Genomic DNA, 26,829 nt, shown 5'->3' on the forward strand with positions numbered 1-26,829 from the left:
TCCCATAAGTTTGTGTAAATTGTGCCTTCATTTTCATTGAATTTTAGGAAGTCTCTAATTTCTTTTTTTTTATTATTATTATTTCTTTCCTGATCCAGTTGTCTTTGAGTAGAGAGTAGTTTAGTTTCCATGCGTGTATGGGTGTTTTGTTATTTCTGTTGATGTTGTGGTCTAGTATTAGGCTATGGTGGTCTGATAAGAAACATGGATTAATTTAATCATCTTGTATCTGTTGAGGCTTGCCCTATGTCCGACTATATTGTCTATTTTGGAGAAGCTTCCATGAGGTTCTGAAAAGAAGGTATACTCTTTTGAATTTGGGTGAAAAGTTCTGCAGACATCTATTAGGTCCATTTCATTTAGGAACTCTAAGTATTTAGCTTCTGTTTAGATGATCTATCCTTTGGTGAGAATGGACTGTTCAAGTCTCCCACTATTAATGTTTTGGGAAGATGTGTGATTTGAGGTTTAATGTTTAATTTACAAATGCAAGTACTCTACCAAACTCATTCTATGAGGCCACAGTCACCTAGATACCTAAACCACACAAAGACCCAACAAAAAAAAGGAAAATTTTAGACCTATTTCTCTTATGAATATTGATGCAAAAATTCTCAATAAAATACTCACAAACTGAGTCAAAGAACACATAAAAATATTCATCATGATCAAGTAGGTTTCATCCCAGGTATGCAGAGGTGGTTCAGTATATGGAAATCCATCAATGTAATACACCACATAAACAAACAGAAGGAAAAAAAAAAAGCACATGATCATCTCCTTAGATGCCAAAAACAAAATTGACAAAATCTAACACCCAGTTATGTTTAACATTTTGGAGAGATCAGGGATACAAGGCACATACTTACACATAGTAAAGACAATATATAGCAAGCCTACAGCCAATATCAAACAAAAAGGAGAGAAATGTAAAACAATCTCACTGAAATCAGGGACAAGGCAAGGACACTCTCTCTGTCTCTCTTCAACATAGTACTTGAAGTCCTACCTAAAGCAATAAGAAAACTAAAGGAGATCAAGGGGATACAAATTGGAAAAGAGGAAGTCAAAGAATCACTGTTCACAGATGGTATGATAGTATAAATGAGTGACCTCAAAAATTCTACCAGAGAACTCTTTCTGCTGATAAACGCCTTCTGCAAAGTGGCTGGATATAAATTTAACTCAAAAAAAAAAAAAATCAGTCATCCTCCTGTATACAAAAGACAAAAGGGCTTAGAAAGAACTTAGGGAAACTATACCCTTTATAATAGCCACAAATAACATAAAGTACCTTGGTGTGATTCTAAGCAAGCAAGTGTAAGACCTTTATGAAAAAAAAACTTCAAGACTCTGAAGAAAGAAACTGAAAAAAATATCAGAAGATGGAAAGATCTCCCATGCTCATGGATTGGTAGGATTAACATAGAGAAAATGGCCATCCTGCCAAAAGCATTCTACAGATTCAATGCAATTCCCATCAACATTCCATCACGATTCTTTGCAGAACTTGAAAGAACAATTCTCAGTTTCATATGGAAAAACAAAATAAGCAAAAATTGATAAAACACTCCTGTACAAAAACAGATCTTCTTGAGATATCTCCTTCCCTGATCTCAAGCTGTACTATAGAGCAACAGTAAGAAAAACTGCATTGTACTGGCATAGAAATAGAATGGTGGATCAATGGAATCAAATAGAAGAACCAGAAATAAACCCACACACCTATGGATACTTGATTTGACAAACAAGCCAAAAAAGTGCAGGGGGGTCAATAGTTTGACACTCTTATACCCTGGAGATGTCCATGGAGGAGGGGGTTAGATTCAATCTATCCCAGCTCAGGGGTTGTACTGTCAGCTGGGGAAGCATCAAAGTAAATGCTCTGGCATCAGCCGCCATTCCACTCCCCAGCTTTGGAGTTTAGGATCCTCTGCTCTGCAGAAAAGGTGCACAGTGGATGCGGCCATCTTGGAGTCCCCTGTATTATTCATTTATTTTATAATATAGACAATATTAAGCTTGCACTTTACTAGTAAGTGTGAATTCCTTTTGTGTTTGGATTTTAATTTGTAGAGGCCCACTATTAGCATAGTTAGATGAAAAGTTCTCTGAAACTGCTAAAGTATGTTTTAAAGATAACTGAGCCCTTATTTATGCTTAAACACTTAAAAATTTCCATTTTTCTAAACACAATTTTTATATGATTATACTAGGATATTTCTAAAATATTTGAATATTTTCTAGCAGTATTCTAGTGATCTGTGTGTGTGTATGATTTTTTTCTTAGGTTACAATCCTTGTAGAAATAAGCAGAGAATATGACGAGATTATGTGGTTCTTTCTATAATAATTCACCAAATATTACCTTCCATATGTCAAAGTTTAGAAATCAGAACAGTAAACTGTAGGTGTTCTCTGATCTGGTGATCAATGACCATTGCTTCATATTTCACACCTCCTCCCATGAGTGGGGGCCAAGATGGATAAGTAAACCTTTTGTTTTTCACTTAAATTATGTGATCACCTGCTTTCACCTCTGACCCAGGTCATCCAATGTGTGTCATTTGTCACAGAATAGAAGAGTCAGTGTGGCGGTTTAAGTGTACTCTTTCCCTAGTTCTGAAAATACTCAGAAAATAGGCTATAATGGTGGTAGAGCCTGTACTATCAAATTTTGAGACGAAAATTCATTAATGAAGAACTAGATGTAGTGTATTACAACCTCAGAATCACTAGAATATTGTCAATCAATTAAAAAATTCTAATGCTAAGCTATAGTAATTAAAAATGCAGAACACATGGACAAGTAGAGAATTGCAAAACAAAAATTTTCTGAATACTGAAGAGAAAGCAAAAACCTTCCTTCCCTATACTTTGCAGAAGACTGAAAATCTCACATTTTCTCTGATACTAGCTTTTTTAAATGATTAAATAAAACACCATTATATTCTTATCAATATTTCAAATACTTTTTCTGTTAGTAGAATTGAGCTTTCATTAGGTTTGTTTACTAGTAATTAAAACCACACAACATATCTTTGTGATAGTCAGCGCAGATCAAATAACTATTAGCTTTTGTTTTTTGAAAGTTAAAAGGAAAGCTTTATTTTCTTTTTTCTATTATTTTTTTTATTTTTATATTAATTACAGTTTATTTACTTTGCATCCCAGCTGTAGCCGCCTCCCTCATTCCCTCCCAATCCCACCCTCCCTTCCTCATCTCCTCCCTGCCCCTCTCTAAATCCACTGCTAGGGTAGGTCCTCCTCCTCTTCCATCTGACCCTAGCTTATCAGGTCTCATCAGGACTGGCTGCAATGTCCTCATTTGTGGCCTAGCAAGGCTGCTCCTCCCTCCGGGGGTGGGGGAGGGGAGGCGGTCAAAGAGCCAGCCACTGAGTTCATGTCAGAGACAGTACCTGTTCCCCTTACTAGGAACTCACTTGGATACTGAGCTACCCTGGGCTACTTTTGAGCAGGGGTTCTAGATTATATCCCTTAATGGTCCTTGGTTGGAGAATCAGTCTCAGAAAAGACCCCTGTGACCAGATATATTTGGTCCTTGTGGAGCTCCTGTCCTCTCCAGGTCTTACTAACTCCTGCTTATTTCATATGATTCCCTGTACTCTGCCCAAGGTATGGTTGAGTCTCAGCATCTGCTTTGATACACTGCTAGGTAGAGTCTTTCAGAGTCCCTCGGTGGTAGGCTCCTGTCCTGTTACTTGTTTTCTCTTACTTCCAATGCCCATCCCATTTGTCTTTTTAAGTGAGGATTGATCATCTTACCCCCGGTCCTCCTTCTTGTTTATCTTCTTTAGGTGTACAGATTTTAGTATGTTTATCCTATCTTATAGGTGTAGTGTCCACTTATAAGTGAGTATATACCATGAGATGGCTCAGGGGTTAAGAGCACTGGCTGCTTTTTCAGAGGTCCTGAGTTCAATTCCCAGCAACCATATGATGGCTCACAACCATCTATAATGAAATCTGGTGCCCTCTTCTGCGTACATGCAGGCAAAGCAATGTATACATAATGAAATAGATAAATCTTTGAAATAAAAAGGATATAACTAAAACCATTAAGCTTTATAGAGTTAAGTCTAACTGAGTTTTATATAAGTCCACAGTTTCAACACAGTGTACTGTTAAGCGTACAGAAGTGTTTTTCATCCATCCATCATATTCATTGGATACCACTTTTTAATTTTATTTTTTATATTAATTACAGTTTATTTACTTTGTATCTTAGCTGTAGCTGCCTCTCTCGTTCCCTTCCAATACCCCCTCCCTCCCTCATCTCCTCCCATGCCTCTCTCCAAGTCCACTTATAGGGGAGATCCTCCTCCCCTTCCAGCTGACCCTAGTCTATCAGGTCTCATCAGGACTGGCTGCATTGTCTTCTTCTGTGGCCTGGTTAAGGCTCCTCCCCCCTCATAGGTAGGTGATCAAAAAGCCAGCCACTAAATTAATATCAGACACAGTTCCTGTTCCCCTTACTACAGAACCCACTTGGACACTGAGCTGCCATGGGCTACATCTGTGCAGAGGTCCTAGGTTATCTCCATGCATGGTCCTTGGTTGGTGTATCAGTCTCAGAAAAGACCCCTGTGCCCAGATTTTCTCGGTTCTGTTGCACTCTCCTTGTGGAGCTCCTGTTCCCTCTAGGTCTTCATATCTCTCCGGTCTTTCCTTAGGTTCCCTGTACTCTGCCCAAAGTTTGATTATGAGCCTCAGAATCTTCTTTGATACACTGTTGGGTAGAGTCTTTCAGAGACCCTCTGTGGTAGGCTCCTGTCCTGTTTCCTGTTTTCTCCCACTCCAGATGTCCACCCCATTTGCCTTTCTGAGTGATCATCCTAACCTGGGTCCTCCTTCTTTGGGTGTACAGATTTTAGTATGTTTATACTATATTGTATGTCTAATATCCACTTATAGATTAGATAGATAGATAGATAGATAGATAGATAGATAGATAGATAGATAGATATACTGCATGTGTCTTTCTGCTTCTGGGATACCTCAACTCAGGATGACCTTTTCTAGATCCCACCATTTGCCTGTCATGAACATAAATCTTAATTTTTTAATTCACTGTATCAAAAGATCAAAAGGAAGTTTAAGGTGTAATTAAAGATATGGAAGGTACAGGAAAAGGGCAGCTAATTTTTCTGCAGGAGACAAGTACAGGATTTTATGGACAGAAAACGTTAATAGCAGAGAGGATTCAGAAAGCATCATATTTGGTGGGATAGGCTAGGCTTCAGTAAGACCTATTTTAACTTTAGATTAACATTTAAAAGCTGTAATATCATAGTGAAAAAATACTGAACCTCTCCTGGTTCTTTGTTGAAAATACAGAAATTATAAATCTGAAAAAAAATTAAAAAAATAAATCTGTGTGTTTAAGAACAGGTTTTGTTATGTAGCTCTGCTGCCATAGCATTTGCTGGCCTTGAACTGAAGCAATCCTCTTCCCTCAGCCTCCTGAGTACTACAAAATATATTTTTAAGAAATTCTTATGACTGCTAAAAGAATTTGAAAAAAAACAATATACTCATAGAATAGTAACTTTAGAAAATCGTTGTTGTTAGTATTGTTTGTTTTTAAGACTAAATTGCAGGAAGATATAGTTCAGTATCCCAGTAGCTGGAAGCTGAGACAGTTGGATCATTGTGAATGGGAAGCCATCCTGTGCTACATACCGAGTTTAAGCTAGCCTACGCTAGAGAGTGATCCTGAGAATTTTTTCGAAAGATAATAATATAAAAGAAAAATAAAATTAAGAAAAGAAACATACTAAATCATATAAAGATGTCTGAGAAGGAAATGAGGCAATAAAATATGCATAGATTTTACTAGAGTATGTCACCATGACTGGTACAGTTTAAGATTAAGGCAGCAAACAGAAGGCAAAACAGTTACATTCAGAGCTATAAGATTTGGACATTTTACTGGCAATGATGGAGAATCTTTCAAGATTTTTGATCACTAGATTGGCATGCAAGAGTGAGCTTAAACGTACACCCAGGAAGATTAGTTAAGGAGATATATGGTTAATTCAAGAAAACATTATGAATTGATCTGAAACAATTCCAAGGGGTCAGAGCAACATTAACAATATTGAAGATAGGCTAAATACTTATCACAACATTAAAACTTATGAGAAGTGGAGTCTAGTAAAAGCAGAGTTAAAGAGCAGTTTTATACACACACACACATAAATATATATATATATATAAATAATTATATATGTGTGTGTGTCTGATGAGAAATGTTTGATTGTGTATTTGCAAAAGAGAATGTTGGATGATGAAACACATAGGGAGCTTAAATTTTATTTATTTATTTATTTGGTGGTGGAAGCTGAATGTAGTAAAGTGAGGTATGAGCAGGAAACTTGATTTTAAGAAAGTCTATGATCAGAGATAATTTTGGACATCCCCAGAATACAGATGGGACTTAAACCATGAATCTGGTTGGGATAAGGAAAGAATTAGAAAATTTGGAAAGACAGAAGTCAGGGGCTGAGTACTGAAGTTCCAGTGGTTGGTGATTATAAAGATGAAGCACAATACCCCAAATCAGACAAAACAAACAAACAAACAAACAAAAAACCAAAAACAAAAAAAAAATAAAAACAGTGATGTAGGAGGAAAATGTACAGCTTTATTTTGGAGGTCAAATGAAGGAAATAATTAAAGCAATAGGGAAGTATAAAATGCATCAAATGATACTAAGTAGAAATTAGAAACTATGTTTTGCTGATGGGAAGAATCTAGTATGAGAGAAATAGGTGATGTGGAAGAAAGAAGATTTCTAAGAACAAAATCAATGGAATTGGACTTAATTAAGATTTCAGTTTTTACTTAATTAAAAAAATATTTTTACTTAAATTACACACACACACACACACACACATTCAAGATTTAAAGCCTCATGTTCTCATTCAAGGGTATCGCTGTTGCTGTTGCAGAACCATATTTTTAGGGCTCCTTTTCCTTTGGAGTTTTAAAATTAATTTATTTTTATTAATTACAATTTATTCACTTTGTATCCCAGCTGTAGCACTCTCCCTCATCCTCTCTTATTCCCACCCTCTCTCCCTCATCTCCCCCCATGTCCCTCCCCAAGTGCACTGACAGAGGAGGTCCTTTTCATGTTCCCACTCACCCTAGCCTATCAGGTCTCTTCAGGAGTGGCTGCATTGTCTTCCTCTGTGGCTTGGTAAGGCTGCTTCCCCCTCAGGGGGAGGTAATTAAAGAGCAGGCCAATAAGTTCATGTCAGAGACAGTCCCTGTTCCCTTTACTATGGAGGCCACTTGGAGACTTTTCCTTTGGATTTTAAGCAGAGTTAGAGGGCATTACTAGTAATTCTTATTTGAATTTACTGCCAACTTTTGTGGGCTCTTTGGTTTCTTAACACTCCACAGCAGATGGTGAAATAAATGGAAGGAGCAGTTCAGTGTTCTTTAATAGCACAGCATAACAGCTCTAGAAGTAGAAGGGGAGAGGAAGTTTTGTGTTATATGCAGCATGTTAGAAACCCCTTGAAGGTACTGAGCTAGGTTAGCTGCTGTGGCAATTTCTTTCAAGCGTCAAAAGGTGGAATACTTTTTTTTTTTTTTACTTTAATATTAAAGTGTTTTGCTGAGGGTTTTGATCATCCTCTCCGTGTGTTAGATAGAACTTAATCTGAACTCTGTTACATTACTAAAGCCAAGGACAGCACATAGAGTAGCAAACGAGTAAATCACAAAGTGAAGAAGATCGAAATATTATTGTCACCACAGATCGCATATTCTAGGGGTGTGGGTAGCATTAGACATCCTACCTTTGTTGCTATGTGTGGAGTCCTCTTAGTACTCTGTGTGTGTGTGTGTATTCATTGTGTGCACTTGACTGGAGGCATACAAGAGATTGAACCATTGTGAGTTCATTAGTATTGAAAGGTGACCCTCAGGAGCATCTTAAGTGACACAAATCAGATGCAGTGCGAGGGTGGAGAGCACAGGTGTACTGATGCCTTTTAAATGCATTATCTGCTGCAGCTTCTAGCTTCTCACGGTGGCTGTCTTAAAATCCCCGCCCTAGTAGTATTTGTTAGTAGGTACTGAAATGGGCGTGGTTCGGTGTAGAAGACACCAGTGTTCGGTTGGTCCCAGCAAGCTGGCCCTTGGGCAGTCAGGGCTCCTGAAGCTCTCTGCAGAGACCCTAAGTTCCTGCATTCTATTTGCGAATCCTCCCGCTAGCCAGGCAGTTCAGTAGTCTTAGGAGGGCCTGCTGAGCATGTGTAGGGAACATCGCGCATGCTCTGTGGAGTGGGCAGGTTTAGCAGGCGCGAGCTGTGGGCTTTACTACTGTTCTCCCGCCTCCCCCGCCCAGCACGCCCCCTCCCCTTCTTCCCGCCCCCAGCACGCGCTTCCCCGCAACCACCCCGGCCCTCCTCCGCAACCCTCCCCCCCTCCACTTGGGGCTGGGGAACCTCCATTGACGTGCGGGTGACGCCGCCGCGCCGCCGCAGCGGGGGTTTCCAGGCGCCGCACAGGTAACGCGGCGGCTGCCGCCATATTGGCGGCGCAGGGAGGCGGGAGGGGGCCAGGGAGGGGGGGAGAGGGGGGGTGAGCGGCGCGGGCGGCAGCGGGGGAGGGGGTCGGCCCCGCGGAGCTTGGCGGGGTGGCAGGCGCGAGCCGTGCGGCTGCTGGCGGGGAGGCAGCACAGAGTTGTGTTCTCTCTTTGCACACCAACAGCGGGCAGATACCCCTCTTTGCCACCTTCTGAGGTACCCGCCGCTGGCGAGGTCAGCGGTTCCTACACGCTGGTCTTGGTCTTCGGAAGAGGACGACGAGTCAGGTCGTCGGACGGGATGCGTGGTGGTGTTCGGGTCAGGCAGCCTCGTTTCGTTTGCTCCTGAAGCGGCGATGCTACCATTCGTTCCTCTGGAGGATCCCTGGGACCAAGAAATGGAGGTGTTCGGCAGCGGCTGTGCGAGCAGTAGCGAGGTTAGTGCGGTGGGCGGGACCGGCTGAAGTCTGCAGCCCTGTGTCCCGGGAGATCCTGGCTGGGAGGGAGAGCATGGTGCCTGGCAAGCCCCCACCCCCACCACCTTCCCGGGGCCCAGACCTGGCTCTAGCCGAATGAGGGCGGGAAAGGGGACAGGACAACGAGCTCCAGCATGCCGAGCCAGTGACTCCCAGCTGCCGCTTGGCCTCCGGAGCTCCGGAGGTGCGGCCGTGTTGGAGTTTGTTCAAAGTTTCTTTACTTCCAATCTGAAGCGGGACTCGGGGACAAGCGGGTTTGCCTTGCCTGACTCGGTGCGTTCCTCTTGCACCACGCTGCCTCTGCTCTCTGAGATGTGGAGCTGAGGACCACGGCTTGCTGTTGAACTCCAGTGTTTTTATGAATTTAGGAGGGAAAACAACAACCAAGGTGACTAACTCTGGGGACTTTTGCCCAGGAGACAAGTGTCCCTTGGTAATAGCATTCTCATTTCTTTGCAGCCTTCTAATTTCTTTCTTTTTTCTTCCCACCTGGAATGGAGAAGAATTGGCAGCCTTTTATCTATGTGCAGGTGAATTGCTGCTGCCTGCTCTCAGTTCCCCTTACTCCACTGCAGTTTTACTTCGACCCTTCACCCTTTTCCAGTCTTCATACCTGACCTGTTGGTGGGTATGAGAGGCAAATTGATTCCCAGACTTTATAAGACCGATTTTTGTAAAGCCTAGCCATGTCGAGCTGAAAAGACTTCCTTTCTCCCCTTTCCCGCCGTTCTTACTTCTAAAACTGTGCTGGCTATGCTTTGCACTTGGGCTGTGAGAACTTAGATGTGCACAGGTATTATATTGTTTTGTTACAAAAAGTGGACAACATTTCAACACAAAAACCCAGCTACTGTGATAGAAAGTTGGATCCTTTCCTAGCCACTTAATCATGAGTGTAGTATTCCAGTAGAGGCCCCCATACACCTCCTAAAATAGTTGAATACCAGTTTGATTCACAGCAGAATGTTTTGAGCTAAGACTCAGAATCCTCGAAATCTCAAGGGTGAGCCTTTGTCTTCAAACACTGTTCCATCTTTAAAAAAATATACCTTGGATTATTGTATGATTACTTGTCATTTTCTCCTTTACATTATTTTAATTTAAACTGGTGTTAGATTGCATGTTAGCATTAACTGGCAACAAGAGATTTTGTGGAAATAAATTGATTAGTACTGTGAAGTAGAAGCCTTTATACAGATAAAAAATATTTTATTCTTAAACTGAATGATTCCAAAATATTTTCATAGTTTACATCTCTTAAGAATTGGTTAAAAGTGAGATGAATGAAATGTTAATTTCTTCTTAAAATGTGGACATTCGTTAACTGCATGTATAAAATGTCTAGTGATACTATGGGGGGAGACCTTTTTATTCATTAATTACAAACATTTAATTTATATAGGAAGTAGGGACCATTTGAATATCTGCTATATTTTTTGTCTTGGTTAACTTTGAATGTAATAGCTTCTAGATTGTAATTAACACACATGATTTTTTTAATTTGTAGTGTGTTTTAGGTATTATAGAGATTTAATAATAGGTCTCTCTCTCTCTATCTCTGTAATTTGGAGAAATATTCCAGTTGAAATTGTTAAACCTATAAAGTAAAACAAAAGGTGAAGGTAATGTGAAGATAGTATTTCTGTTTTCTTTGTTTAAAACCATTATGCTTGGTTATATTTAACACTGCAGTGTAACTTTATACAAAGTATTCTGGATGAAATTTTAGTGCTAAATGTTGGCAGACACATTTTGTTGTTTCTTATAATGATATGATATTATCTTTATAAAAAAGTTTTACTTTACATAATTTATATTTATTTTCATCACAGTCTTTAATATTAACTTTAGAAATTCTAGCTTTTAAGTTTGAACTTAAAGCTCTCAACTGGAAGAGTTTTTAGAACAAAGGTATTTCCATTATTTTATATATGAATATATTGTATATTATTATATATAATTAAATATATAAAAATGTTTTGGAATGCTTAAAGAAAATGTAGGTGCATATTTGTTAATTCTGAGGTTAAAAGAAATAATTTCTGTGTGTTACATACTAGTAAGATTAAATGTACATTATTAAATTACAGTCACTCATGTATTTTAGAGTGTTTTTTAGTATATTTTACCTTTCTTGCTTATATTAGCAGCTTGACAACCTTAGAATTATCTTTCAGCAGTGTGTAAATTGGTTGTTTGAGATTTTTAACATGTTTTCCCCCAAGAAAACCATGAGCAGCAACAGTTTTAGATCAATGGACAATAGCAAGCCATACAGATGATAAGCCTAATTACTGTCTGAAAAATTTTCCTATGGGAAAATTTGTCAAGGTTTCAGTCAAAAACTAGTTTGAGCTCAGTGAATGGTAGAAAATGGACCAGCAAAAAGGGACTGTGGGCTCCAACGGGTCCTGGGGGGAAAATTCATGGAAACAGGGACGCAAGGTAAGCAAGAAGCTATGGTTGTGAGAGCCCTTGCAGGGACTGTCTCAATGAAGTCTGCTGGGAATAATAACTTCAAAGGGCATCACTCTCAGGCAGCTGCAATTTTATCTCTTGCCTGGATTCTATCAGGATCAGGAAAGAGGTGTTATTTGAGATGGTATTGGTTGTTCCTGGGATAGGGTCTTAAAGAACAGCCTGTTTGAGTACAACAAATTCTTTATGAATTAGTTCTATAAAAATTATAGTTTGTATAGTAGTTTTCTTTTTCTGTGAGGGAAATATTTGGTTCCTTTTGGAAGAAATAATTACAGTGTTTTGAAATTGCATGTCATACAATAAATAGTGTACTAGAATTTTGATTTTTTTTATATTATCAATGTTTTTGTTTAAGGAAGTCAGTTTAGGAAGTAATTTAATTGAGGAAAGCAGTTTGAGGTTAAAGCTATAGTAATTAAAATTTTAACAAGGAAAAAATGAGAAAACTTGTATTTTTTAATCATTTTTATGATACTCTGTAGTAATAAAAGAACATGAACAGATGAATTTGTATTCCAGCACCTTTCCCCCTAGTATGTATGTGATAATACATGTTACCTTAGTTCCTTAGATCTCAACTTCTTTGTCTATGAATGGAAAGAAAAATATTTTCAAAAGTTGTTATTTGAAAGAAATTCAGTGCTGAGTTTAATATACTTAGCAAGTTGACTTTCATATAATATGTGTCTAATGAATAGCAGTCGTTATTTTCTCATTAAGTTCATAATTATTTTCATATATATATATATATATATATATATATGAATTTTGGAATTTAGATACTTATAACCATTGCCCCAAGGCTTTCTACAATGATACAATGAGTTTTTTACTTGCTTAAATCTGTATTGAAAGGTATTGAGGTTTTAATTTTGCATCTTTTAAAATCACAGATAGTATGATACACAAACAAATAGGAGGTCCTATTTAGGGATAATTGGAGGGATAAAAAGATACAAATTTTTTTTCTGGCAAGTGGATAATGAGGCATTTCACTTACATTCTGTTTTGTTAGTTTTTTGTTGCTGTGTTTGGAATTCTTATAGTGTGTATGGAATACAGACAACACAATGCATAGTATAATAATATGAAATGCCTGAAGATGCATTCCTGAATCATATTTTTTTTCTCATTAATTCAATTTAGGTGAGCAAGACAGAAATTTGAGAAATTGTTATTGTAAATGGAACAAGACTTAAAGAAGGGGTATGGTGATGGCAATGATGGCTTAGTATAGATCTGATAAGACTGTGAGAAGGAGATTGGATATGATCAGGGTATTACATAGTGATAATATTTTCATAGTGGTAAAGGAAAAAATAAAAATGGATGGAGACAGTATAAGTAAAACTGTACTCACTTTGGGAAGGAGAGGTGTAGTATCACTGGGATATAAGTCTGTGTTGTAGGAATGAGACAATTTTATGAAATTGCATGAGTCCAGATTGTATGGGTCTTTTAAAGCAAGCTTATAGGTATAATTTTATTTTGTAAGTGTGAACTAATTTTCAGGACATTAAGTGATGACACATTTGTGCTTTGAAAAATGAACCAGTGGCCGTGTGAGGGATAGATTAGAATAGGGGAAGTACTAAAGGAGGTGAATATCAGGGGGCTGTTGTACTCATAGAAAGAGAATGAGTTGGTTTTTGTTTTTGTTTTTTTTTTCTGGAGAACTTACAGGGTAGTAAGAAAACTGATTGGAGACATCTTGCAGAAAAATAGGTAAAGCATAGTAGTACCGATGCACTTACTATTAGCTAAAATTATTCATGCTTTAAAATTATCTTTAAAGATGTGAATAGCCTTGTATGCAGAATGCTTTCCCAGAATCAGGGGAAAAGTCAAGAACATCTGAATTTCTTGTATGTTTTTGCCAGGTTTATATTGATTACACGCCTCTCCCATATAGATTCCTTCCTGGTTCTTTCAAGTTTACCTTTAAGCCAGTCTGGTCTGGAAATATTCAGGTCAGTTGATTCTAGGGCTGGGCCTCTACATTTCCCTACCTTGATTAATTCATCAAGAGAAGCAATCATTACCTAGATGTTTCCATAATAGGGCTTACCAACAGTTGCAGCTGCTTTCTTGGACCACATTATTTAAAACTACCCCACTCATAGTCTCTCTCATTTGTAATCTTGAGAAGGAAATCCAGATATTTTTTCTTCTTGTGATTGTTTTCTTGTTTGGTGCTATCATTGTAGTAGTGACAGTTCTAAAGATGTGAGACTGTCAAAAGACAGTTCTAAAGACTTAGTAAGCACCTGAAATTCAGTACTTTGTCAGAATTTGACATATGCTTACTTATATTATTTCCAAGAATTACTGTTCTTGTTGATAGTTATTGTATGTGTATATTCTTATAATTTTTCTTGGATGGAAAAGGAATTGTACAGAAAAGAGACCTAAGAGACAAACTATTTAATCTAAGTTTTGCGGATCCTAGAGATTTGTTCTGAATTTTCATACAGGTATCTGTGTGACTGATTTTACTGCTATGTTTTAACCTGCACATTTAAAGTGAGCCCTCCTCCTCCACACACCCATTGTGTGGGAGACAGAAAGCAAGTTTGCTGCTCTATGTTTATTTTACAGAGTATTTGAGATGGGTTGTAGGAAATATGATTAATAAACTCTTGCTACTGAAATGGAAAGTAGCAAATATGTGGAAAGGGTAGAAGGAGGATGGAAGTAGAGGGTGAAATAAAACAGTGGAGCAAACTTTAGGGTCCTATGCATTTTAATATAATGAACTTATAAAATTGACCCTCAGATTTTATTTTTTGGTTTGTTGTTCTTAATTCTGCAAGTTTATAAGGCTAACACAGGGATTGTTTTAAAGAAGTTGCTGATGCCATTGTTGTACTCTTTGATATTTAACTGCTTTGGAAAGGACCTGAACATCATTTTCTAGATGATTATTTTATCCAGATATTTTAACATTTTACAGAAAACTACTCTAAGCCAAAGTTAAAAAAAAGTCTTGTAGTTCTCATTAGCCAATAAAACAAAAAAGTTAATCCCTAAGATAGCAAATAGAAAAATAAATTTTCTGTGAATTATGATTTGGTACTGAGTGTATTGTTCTGTTGTTTTGAAGATGTGACTGGGACCAAAGGAGATGTTGGAGCTGTTTTATATGCTAGTGTTGTTTAGTTTTAAGTGATTTACTTTTCCATTACACTAAAAACAAAATTGTAGTGTTCTAGCTTATTTAGATACAGTGTAGTCATACAATTAGAAAGCTATATTAGTCATTATTCTGTCACTTAATAAAATACATGGGAAAATAACTCAAAAAGAGGAAAGATACTTTGCTTCACAGTTCAGTTCATAATCATTTAATCTTATTGTTGTGGGCCTTTGTCCAGATAAAACATCTTAATGGGGAGGCAATGGTGGATCAAGACTACTTTCTGTGTAGCTTCCAGGAAACAAAGTAAGAGAGGGGAGGCGGAAAGGAAAAGGAATGTGAAATGGTTAAAGGCAAGGTTTACTTTCAGGTGCAATTTCAGACACCTACAGCCCTTCCCCTCACTAGTTTTCACCTCCTGAAGCTTCCACCATCTTTAAATAACACTATCACCTGGCACCTAAGTCTTTAGCATATGGATTTTGGGAGCCATTTGAGATCCGTAACACGGCAATCTTAGTTAAGTAAGGGACGGGTGGTCTTGTTTGATTAACAGATATCTCATTTGTACCAGCTGGTTAAACAGGTAGAGGAATCACTTTTTTTATGAGCATTTATTAGGTACACATAATGAAGATTTTTCATATATACATATAATGTATTTTGATCATGCTCACTACCTTTCAGTCCCCACTTCACTTCTCACTCCTGCTAATCTACTTTCTCCTCCCAACTAGTGAATCACTTGTTTTTAACTCACACTCTCAGGATTTGAACAGAATTTCATTTTTTTGGGGCAAATATTTATGAATGAAATTGCCATGTGAAAGTCCTAGCTTCTCTGAATTTTTGTTAGTACTTGATATTGCCAGTTAAACTTAAAATCTTTATTTATTCTGATAGGTGTATTAGGTATGTAGGTGATATACCTATCAGAATAAATAAAGATTTTAAGTATGTAGGTGATACCTAAGATTTTAGGTATGTAGGTGATAGTGGTATCACATTGTTTTTTGAGCTTGCATTTCCTTTATTACAAGTACTGTTGGAGATGATTTTTTTGAAACACTTGTTATGTAACTTTTTTCTCTAGCGAATTGTATTTTTAAAAATTTTTGTTATTTTTAAATTGATTTGTTTGGTTTCTGAATAATTTTGAGAGTTCTGGAAACAGGTCCTTTATCAATTATTGACTTATGATTTTTCTTTTATTCTGTGGCCTGTATTTTTATTTTATTCTCTTAGTTAAGAGTAGAGGTTTTTAATTTCAATAAAATAATTTATGAATTTTTTAAATAGGGAAAATTTGCCTGAATTTAAGGTCACAAAATTTTTCTATTTTGTTGATGTTATTTGAAGTGTATGCCATTTTTGGAATTTTGATCCAGTTTTTATTAATTTTTATTACTGATGGTACTTTTTTATTTTTTTTTACCATACTGATAAACAGTATTTTTACACCATTATTAAAAGACTACCTGTTCTCCACTGAATACACTGTTCAGAATGAATTCGGTTATATACATGTCATTTTTAAAGAAATAAAGTATTAACCATATCAAACTCTCTAGAAAATCAGAAACAATAAGATTGAAATAATAAGATTGTAGTAAGTTTTCTGAGCTAGAGTGCCTGAGTGTGGATTCCATCTCCTTCAGTTATTTTTGCATGTGATCTTTGACAAATTGCTTAACTTAGTTGCTTTATATGTATGATACAAACAAGACATAGCTACTCAGAGTAGTACCTTTTCTAATTGTGACTATTCAGTAAAAATGATTATGTTAAATGTTTCCCATTTCCATTCCAGGTTATTGAAGATTAATAGATTTTCAAATTAAAAAAAAAAAACTATTGGGTGATTTTTGTGCAAGATGATTTTTAAGCATCCAGTGTAGCTATGAAGTGATTATAACTTTTACTTAAAGGCATTTTATTTACAAATATTAAAGTATTTTTTCATATTTGACTTTCTGTACGGCTTGAATTTTGAAACCTTTCATTCCCCAAGAGTAACGATTCTTCTTACTCCTACAAGATGATGGTCCTGCTTTTGTAGGACACCTGATTTCTGTGTTAACTCAGATTTTATTTTCTGTAGATTATTGAGTCATGATTTCCTCAATTTAACATTTTGACACCAGATTTTACTAATGAATGAACACTTTAGGCAAGATTTCATCTTAAGCTAATAGTTTGTGGTAGCTTTCTCCCTAAAGAAACTCTTTAAAAAACATTTTTTTAATCAATTTTTTCTCCATTATTTTCATGAAGTAAACAGAATATGGTATAGTGTGTTTACGAACTGTGACTTTGGGGCAGGATTTGTTTTAGCTGGTAACTTGTTTGCTGTGTGTTCTTAGATGTTAGTTAATTTGATCTCTTTCATGTGTAAGGCAGAAATTAGTGTATTTATGCTATTTTGAGTTGGAAATAGAGCAGTTGTACTTTATGTTTGATAAGAACAATACAGTTTTTTTTTTTAACAAAATAGAAATACGACATAGACCGAGTTCTTTTTTTTTTGACCAAGTTCTTTAATCTTGAGAAATAACTGAGTAGACAGTTATATTCATTTCATATTCTCAAGGCATTATACTATAATTATATGTACATTAAATCTCTAAGAGGTTATTACAATGAGAAGAATTTCTACAAAGAATACCATGTACGTGGAAAGGTTTTATGTTGATGTATACTCATTTATGCCACATATAGTACGTTATTTGCAAGTAAGCGTTGCAAATGTATATGCCATAGCGCTTATGAGACTGGCAAGGCATCACATGCCTTGGCGTTTAGCATACATTTACCCCATTCGAACATATTCAAGTCATTATCTCTGATGTGACTCAGCACAGTAAACAAATTCCTGCCTGTATAGAAAACAGATTTTTTTTTCTGTCATTAAATGGATTTTAAAACTTCAAAAGATCTACAGATACATTTGGATGTATATTGTGTGAATATGCTTAGTATATAGAAACAACCTAGTACTGCTGTAAGTAATAATATTTTACTTATATAAATGATGTATAATGATTCTTAGATTGGTTTTAATCAGTTCGAAATGTTTGATTTTCACTCATTTATCAAATGAGTAGCATCTGTGTATGATGCCTAAGGTATGGTTGTTGCTTGATAGGCTCTACTGGGTAGTATTCCAGACTCCTGCTCTTATAACTGAAGACTAGTAATGTGTGTGTGTGTGTTCATTTATAATCACAAGGAACTATCTAAATAGACAGTATATTATGCTATAAATACCAACAAATTTATGCCTAAAGAAAGCCTTAAAAATATTTTTGTGGTGTTAATGTCTTAGTTTCTCATAGACTAAGTGATACATTTTACACTTTTGCTTTAAAAAGTATTAGTAGTTCTTTTCTTCCTACTTAAATAAGCTGTCAAGGAAGTGGAGCGTTAAAAGCATAAAATGCATTTTCAGTGTGCATCTCTCAATTCAATTTGTGCCTTATTACCTTACATTATTTCTATTATTCATGAGAGGATTTAGAAGCATGCCCATCTTGATTTGTTTTTCAGTATTCTAAAATTATTTCTGCCATATAGGAAAGAAAACTTATTTTTACTAATGAATTAGTTTAAACTCTTTAAATAAATTACTGTGAATTTGGATCTTATATTGTGACACTGTGACAAAATAAAACGACAGAAATAATGTAAGGAGTAGAAAGAGAAAGCTTTTTGCTTTAAGGTTTCAAAGGCTCTGTCCATTATGGTGAGAGAGAAATATAAGTTCAAGTCACATGGGCCAGGAAGCAGAGGATGGTAAATGTAATAAACCTGGTTTTCTTCTATTCCTCTTTTTATCCACCTGTATGGTGCCACCCACTTCCCAGTTAATCCTCTCTCGAAACATCCTCACAGATACACCTACAGGTATACCTCACCAATCTCCCACAGGATTCTGAGTGTAGGTAGGTTAACAATGGAGATTGATTATCATAGCTCTCGTAGGTACATTAGACTTGCTAGTTGGATATTAAGACAGCAAGAGTTCTAGAGGTTATATTTCTAAGTTAGCAAGCTATTCTAGAACTAATGCTAGCTCTTAATTTAGTCATGTTTGATTTTATGTATACCATATCTAATTTGAGAAGTATATGCTGAGATTTTGGAAACAGATATAAATAGCTGTTGTAGGAATAGCAGTAGATTTTAAAATTTATGCTGATTTTCATAAATTTATAAGGAAGTTGTTAAAATAAAGTTGTTTAAAATTATGCTAACATTATGAACAATGACTTAAAGGGGAGAAGTAACTATGTTGCCAGAGAGATCTCATTATCCTTGCCTCAAGTGATCCTTCTAAGTAGCTGAAAGAATGTTGTGTGACATCTTGTCCATTTATTTACTTGTTTGTTTGTTTAGAAGCCCTAGGTATTGAACCCAAGGCTTTGAGAGATATCTGTAAGCAGTTCTCTATAGACATGGCCTTTGAACACAAGAAAGAGATAACTTTGTTCCAATTAATAGGTTCTATAGTTCAGGAAAATTGTTAAGTCCACAGTAGCCTTTAGGAAAAGCTGTTATGAATGTAATACAAGGCTCATCTTGTAGGTCATATGAAGTGAGCAAAATTTGACACATGGGCCATTGCTTAACTAAAAGGCTTAATTTATAACATTTATACTAATATTTATTTTAATTTTGCTAATAAAATTTACAGTTAAGAAACAAATTTTTTAAGTTATAAAAATTTGAAATAACTACCATTCAGTAACAAGGGCTCACTATGTATCCCTGCCTGGCTTGGGACTTTATAAGTAGATCAGGTTAGCTTTGATCTAATAAAAAAGTACTCTGCTGCTATTTTGTCTTCTGTCTATATGAATTTGGCCTGTTTTGACACTTCATATAAGTAGAATTATAAAGTATTTTATCTTTCTGTGAATCTCTTATTTCACTTAATGTAATCTTGCTATAGTTCATCCATTTTGTGGTATGTGTCAGACTTGTTTTTATTTTTAAGGCTGAATAGTATTCCATTGTGTACATATAGTACACTGTTATTTATGTAAATACATACATATATATATATATAGCATATTATATATATATATATATATATATATATATATATATGCTTAGATTGCTTCCATCTTCTTCCCATTGTGAACACGGCTGCTGTGATCATGTGGTACACAAAGCTTTCTTTGAGAGTCTCCTTTCAGTTATTTTGGTTTCAGACCCAGAGGTACAATTACATAAAATATGCTTATTCTACTTTAATTTTTTTGAGGAGGTTGGGGATTTAGCTCAGTGGTAGAGCGCTTGCCTAGCAAGCGCAAGGCCCTGGGTTCGGTCCTCAGCTCTGGAAAAAAAAAAAAAAAAAGACAAAATAACAAAAAGACCAAAAAAAAAACAAGGTAACTAATTTTTTTGAGGAATAGTCATATTTTTATGGTAGCTATGCTGTTTTACATAGTTATCAGCATTACACAAAGATACCAGTTTATTCCCATCTGTATGTATGGTGGAATTGTTTTTAAAAAGCAAATTGTAGGATATGGTCTGAGTTCTGCTGTAAATTGAACATGCATTTTTGTGATAATAAATTAGAAGTAGCAATATGCGATGATGATGATCTCACTTTGTAGACCAGTCTAGCCTGGAACTTGATGTATAGCACAGGCTATCCTCAAACTGTTAGCAGTCTTCCTACCTCAGCTTCTCAAGCATCTCGGAATATGAAGGAATATGAAATTATGTGTTCTATATTGTGCTTATTGAGTTAGTAATCTTTATTGTTCAAAAACCATTAAAAGGTAGTAATATAGTTTCTTAGCCTTAATTATGAGGCAAATGTTTTGAAATTTTACCTCTTACTTTTTTCCTAGGTTTACTTAGTAAGATGTCATTTACAATTTCTTGTTTATAATATGAGAACAAAGATATAGTTTTACAAAGATATTTCTAAAGTATTGTACAAAAAAAGGTAAAGTATTACCTTTGACCAGTAATACTGATTGTAATAAATACCTGTTGCTACATAATACTGTATGGGCTGGGAATCTGGGTATGACTCAACTAGGTCTTCTACTTAGTCATCCAAACCTGTAATCAAGATTTCGGCTCTTCTGCATTCTTATCTGGAGGCTTCACTGGGGAAGGTCTACTTTTAAACTCTCAAAGGATTTTGGCACAGTTCTTTTCTATGCCATTGTGAAAAGCCTGGTTATTTTGCTGAGTACTGGCTGGATGTAGGCTTCCCTTAAGTTTTAGAAGTTTCTTAGTAGCTGCTACAGCATGGTTACATTCCCTTGTCAAGTGGGTTTCAACATGACCACTTATCAAGCCAATAAGGAGAGTCTCTAGAGTTGTTTTTTTTTTCCATAAAGTAATCATATAAATGAATTCTTATCATCTTTGCCATTATTCTTTTTGGAATCCAGCCACAGGTTGTGTTTACTGTGAAGACAACGGACGTTGTACAAGAGCATGAACACAAAGAGGTGAGGATCATGGGGGTTATCTCCAAGTTTGTCTGCTATACTGAATTGACTTGCAGCTTTCTCAGTTTAGTCAAGGGTTTGACTCAGTATGTGTACATAGAACATTAGTCTAAGTATTGTGAATGTACCTCAAAAGTACATTCAAAAGTAGATCCAGTTCTAGTTTGAAGTGAAGAAGGAAAAGTAGGTAGAGCAGGAGGAATGATAATAATTATTATAATGATTATTTATTTTTTATTTTTATTATTATTATTTTTACCAGAAGTCAATACTCAACATTTAGTCTTGAAGGTTATTTGAGATCAAAATTTCTTTATTATGTTTCTTTATATTTCTTAAGTGTATTTTTAATATTGAATACAATATGCATTAAGTCATTTTGCTTACTAGGTATATTTTGGGGTATCGTAGAGACTGCTAGTAAGTTAATAATGCTATCATATTTGCTGTGAAAACTGATTTCTTATCTATGTTTGGTTAATGAAATTATTAATTTTACATCATTGTTATTTCTTATATTCTTAATTTCTTTCTTATTTGTATGTCTTCATTTTGATGTTTACAGGCTATCAGAAAATTTTTTTCTGACAAAATTAAAATAATTTAAAAGTAGTCTTTATTAAACTGATGAGTGCTTGGCTCACTTGTGTTTTTCACCATTTAATTCTTTTGTTGTCTTGAAATAGTATCTTGTTATGTTACCCAGAGTGGCCTTGATCTCACAGTCCTCCTGTCAGTCTGTCAAGTGCTTGGATTAAAAGTACCAGGCTAGGCTTCCATTTCACAGTTAATTGGTTAGAAATGTATCTGATTATCTTCTTGAATTAGAAATTATATTTTTAATAATGTTTTATTTTCTTAAATCATTTTTTAAAAATTTCTTTTCACATGAGTGAAAATGATTTGGGTTTTAGTAAGCACCAGAGATTTCTGTGCTGCTTCTTAGAATCAATATTCTTATATTGACAATCTGCTCTTTGAAAGTCGATGAAGTAAGAAAAATTAGGTGTTCTGCTTGTGGCTGGGATAATTTCCAGGTTGCAGTGAAGTTTTTTGACTCGTTCCAGTTCATTTTATTTCTAGTTCCTCCAGACTAACAGCTTCATGATACATTAGTCATAAGATGGTATGACTAGGATGTATCCAGCAGCTAGGTAACAGGAAAGTCATATTTTCTTTTCATATAGATAATCCTTTTTATATACGTAAACTCTTTATGTATAGAGAAACCTGAGAGTTACTTTATTATAAGAAAATTAACATCAGGATACAATCTTCCTGGATTTGAATTATTTGTTGAAAGCTAATTGTTAATAATATATCTATAGCTTATTTTTTTAAATCCCACATTGCCTAAAGTGTTGAGGTAAGGTAAAAAGCAGTGGTGTCATACAGAACTTGCGAGCCCTGGGTGAAGAACTGATGTAGAGTGGCTCCCTAATTAATTTTATATTGGTTATTTTTTAATTGTTTCCCTGTAGTTTGCCTTTTTTCAGCATTACATTTTGAGAGCCAGCCATCCAATAATTAACACTTATGAATTTGCTTCTATGAGTTGGCAAAATGTGTCTTAAGAGTTATCTGAGCTGTCAGAAATATCAGTAGTTCTTGTTGATATTTAATCTTTTATTGCTTATCCAAGACTGGTTGAAGGACACACAGATTTTTTTCTAATTCATGACAGTTTCTAATAAAGCTGCTGTATATGATTGCTAACACAAGTAAGTCTCAATGTCTTCAACTGGTTACTGGAATCTAAATTCTTGTTCATGGTTGGTTTGAGTTTTGGCTGTGGTTAATATTGTAATTTACTTTTCAAAGATGTTAATTGTATTTTGAAGTTGTAGTCCCTACACATACAGATTGGTGTTTTAAACTAGTACTTGGATTAGCTCAAACATAGAATCAAGAGTTACCTTCTTACCCTGACCTGTGTAATTTCTTACAAATTAGCCATTTTTCAGGGGCTTTAGCACGGTTTCTCTGATCAGAAATAAGATTTTCTTTCAAAGCCTTAGTTCCTAGAGCTTTGTACTGTTAAAATTACTCTTTTGTGAAGAAGACTGTAAATAAAAAGGGATTGCCCCTATACCTTTCTTAGCATAGGAAACTATTTTCCTGCTTCCTCTGATGAGAGAGAAATTGTTCTCTTAATTGGTTCATGCCATAGCATGGTTGAATATTCAAAAAGGAAAAGTGGTGATAATTTTAGAAAATTAGTGTTCTCCTTATTATGTTAATGACCTTAGAAGTGTATCTTTCTTGGGAAGTTTTGTTTAGGCCTACAGTGGAGGGGTTTCATGATTCTGACTTTCCACTCAGCCTCCCCGTTGGCGAAAGTCAAGAGACACAGGGAGAAAATAAACTGAGAGCTCTTCTGAGTTGTCTCAAATTTTGATATCTCTTCTTATTGTTATTGTTACTTGCAAGAGCCCCAGGATGGTTTCTTTAGTATTCTAAATAGGATTTTTAGTTGATAATCAGGGGGAAGGTAGGCTTAGTGAGCTTATTCTATTTTGGGTATCACTAGTAGCTTTATTTAATCCATCCTTCCCTCTGTCTATCCATCTAGGTTTTCTTTTCTGTGGTCTCTTATAAATGAGCATTGGTAAAATTCCTTTTTACCTTAGATCAGCTGGCTATTATTTAATCTGCAGATTCCTCAGAACACTGAATGACAGAGTTTCTCTGTAAAAAGGCCAAGCAATAAATATTCAATACCGTGTAGTCCTAGTGTCTCTGTCACAACTACTTAACTTTGCAGTTGTAACGTGAAAGCCATCATAGACAATATGGTAACAAATGAGTGTGACTGTGTTTCAGTAACATTTATTCAGGAACAAGCAGCTAACCTGATTTGTCCCATGGGTCATAGTTTGTGGTCAAAGTTCCTCTATATTTATTGTTTTTGAATTAGAGCTTGAATACATATAATTATTCACTAAGCTTTGCATGTAAAAACATTTCTATAGCTGCTTAAATCTCCTGTAGTTTAAGCTTCGTTCTGTATGATATCTTATGAATTTAAAATTGAACCATATGAGATTTACCATTGTACAGTCATATGAAATTGTTTCTGTTCTAACGTTCTTTAAATATATCTAAGGTGGGTATCTGTGAGATTTATTAGTATGTGTAAGGTCATCAATTATGACACAACCTTAATAAATATGTAATGAAACATAAAGCTCTGAAAAACTAAGGCTTTGAGGACAATAATAAACTATATTAAATTTTTTCTTTCCTAACTTTCTTTGTATCCTTTGACCTTTTGTTTTTCAATAACTTCTTAGGTTGTGAAGGAAAATGCCTAGGATTGTATTTTTCTAGTCATTATTCTTGTTTTAATACTGTTGAACTTACATTTTGAACAATTTTTTTCAGGTAAATGATCTTAAAATGGTTGATGAGCCAATGGAAGAGGGAGAACAAGATTCTTGCCTGGTAAGCACTCATGTTCATTTAGTAAACTTCGTTTGTAGCATGTAAAGAAAGAGAATAATTGCAAAGGAGAATAGCTTTTATCAGTTATAGAAATGTATTTAAGTAAATTGGTGATAAATATTTTTTTTGAGATGGTTTCATGTGGTCCCAGCTGACCTCAAATTCAGTGTAGCTGGGAGTCCTTGAATTTCTGATACCCTATTTAACCTCTACTTTCTGATTTCTGAGATTACAGGCATCACACTTCATATCTTAAGTTTTAATTACTCTATCACAGAGCTCCATTCCTAGTTGTGATTTTTTTTTTTTAATTTATGAGACAGAATCTCACTCTGTAGTCTAGGCTCACCTTAAACATGTAACAGTTCTGTTTCAGCCTCTCAAGTACTAGGACTACAGGCCTTAATCATAAAGCCTATTTTCTATTTTCTAGCTATCAGAAAGAATTGAATTTAAGGTATTTCAGAAGTCTATGACTAATTTTAAGATTGTTTAACTATTTAAGGTCATTGTATTTAAGGCCTATGTAAAAGACTTAATTTACACAATCTAGTTTTGTGAAAAATCTGAAGATTTTGTTGAAGGTCAGACTAAGGTAAGCATTTCCCTTATTGTTATTTCATAGTAACCAGCTTTATAGGTCTGTTCATAGCCTTATTTTTCATTTAGAAGGAACTTCAAATATATTGTTATTTTTTCTTTATTACATAAATTTGTTTATTGAGGTTTAGAGAGCTTGTGGCTTTTAGCAAGTGGGTAAGACCCAGCAAATAGTAAAATCTGTCTCCTGTTTGGTGACTGCATTGTTGTAGATAAATTCAGGAAATCCATTGAGTTTAAAACTCTTCTTTGAAATGTTCTTTGTTACTAAGTCAGTAGACAGTGATTTTGAAGCATCCTTTTGAGTTGGTATTGGCAAGGTAAGAGCTATGATGTCACTTTGGCATTTGCATTATAGTTAATATCAGTAACATTTCAGTAACATTTTAATTTTTAGGATAATACAATTTAAACTTCTATCAAGAACATCTCAAAATTTAAAGATAATATGAACCTTAAAGGGCATAGTGGTATTTATTTTGCTATTTTCATAAGGATAAGGCTTGTAAGTAGCTACAAAAGGCATTGGAGAAGAATGGTATATGTTTATATGTACATAGGTGCATGTATATAAGTATTTAACATAAATTGAGGACATAAGCCGATAGGGTATCAGATATTTGCCTTTTTTGTTATTGTTTTGGTTTTTTGTTTGTTTGACATAAACCGATAGGGTATCAGATATTTGTATTTTTGTTGTTGTTTTTGGTTTTTTGTTTGTTTTTCAAGACAGTGTTTCTCTGTGTAGCCCTGTCATTCCTGAAACTCACTCTGTAAACCAGGTTGACCTGAAAACTCAAAGATTCACTAGACTCTGGCTCCTGAGTGCTAGGATCAAAGGAGTGTACCAACACTGTCCTGTTGATATTTGGCTTTCTAATTTCAATATAAAAATATACTTTTAAGTGGGAAGACATTTCACATATATAATGCTAGATGCAAAAGTCATTTGCATATTGTCATTCCCAGTAGAGATTGTTGAGTATAGAGATTTGCTTTACTTTGTGGACCAAACTGAAGGCCCTGTTCTTCAGTGTTTGATTGATAAAGCACTCAGCTTGTATCAATAACACTACATAGATAATAAGGATACCATATAAATTTTATCACTGTTTAGATTGTTTTTAATGTAGAGCCATGATTGCATATTTCAGCTTATTTTTTGTTGTTGACTTTTTGTCAACTTTTTAAAAATACTGTGAGGTTGTAGAGGCTGCTGATCAATTTTTTTTATTATTTAAAGATTGTACTTTTATTTTTTTACTTTTTTTCTTCTTCTTCTTATTTATTATAATTTTTTCACTTTGTATTCCAGCTGTGGACTCTTCCCTCATCTCCTCCCAATCCCACCCTCCTCCGTTTTCTCCCCCTATACCTTTCTCCTAGTCTTCTGATAGGGGAGGTCCTCCTCTTCTATCTGACCTTAACCTATCAGGTATCATCAGGAGTGGCTGTATTGTCTTTCTATGTGGCCTGGCAAGGCTGCAACCCTAAGGGGGAGGTGATCAGAGAGCCTGCCACTGAGTTCATGTCAGAGACAACCCCTACTCTCCTTACTAGGGAACTCACTTGGAGACTGAGTCAATGGGCTACATTTTCAAATTTTGTTCGATATAGGCTTTTGATTCTTTGGATTTCCTCAGTGTCTGT

The 26,829-nt window shown here is 35.5% G+C and overlaps 1 protein-coding gene across 3 annotated transcripts in view; it reads left to right on the forward strand.

The window, feature by feature from the left end:
* The window catches only part of Rps6ka6 (ribosomal protein S6 kinase A6), a 173,116-nt gene that overhangs the window by 85,557 nt on the left and 60,730 nt on the right, over nt 1-26,829 (forward strand). For 2 of the 3 annotated variants that reach the window (XM_060374329.1, XM_060374330.1), the window contains exons 3-5: nt 8,749-9,000; nt 21,076-21,135; nt 24,520-24,579. In XM_060374329.1, coding sequence (XP_060230312.1) covers nt 8,749-9,000; nt 21,076-21,135; nt 24,520-24,579 — 372 coding nt within the window. Of the gene's footprint in view, nt 1-8,393; nt 8,547-8,748; nt 9,001-21,075; nt 21,136-24,519; nt 24,580-26,829 lie in introns of those variants that run through there. The other variant, XM_060374331.1, reaches the window with a different exon arrangement.

The sequence above is a fragment of the Meriones unguiculatus genome, chromosome X (assembly GCF_030254825.1).
Source record: "Meriones unguiculatus strain TT.TT164.6M chromosome X, Bangor_MerUng_6.1, whole genome shotgun sequence".
NCBI classification, from domain to species: Eukaryota; Metazoa; Chordata; class Mammalia; order Rodentia; family Muridae; genus Meriones; species Meriones unguiculatus.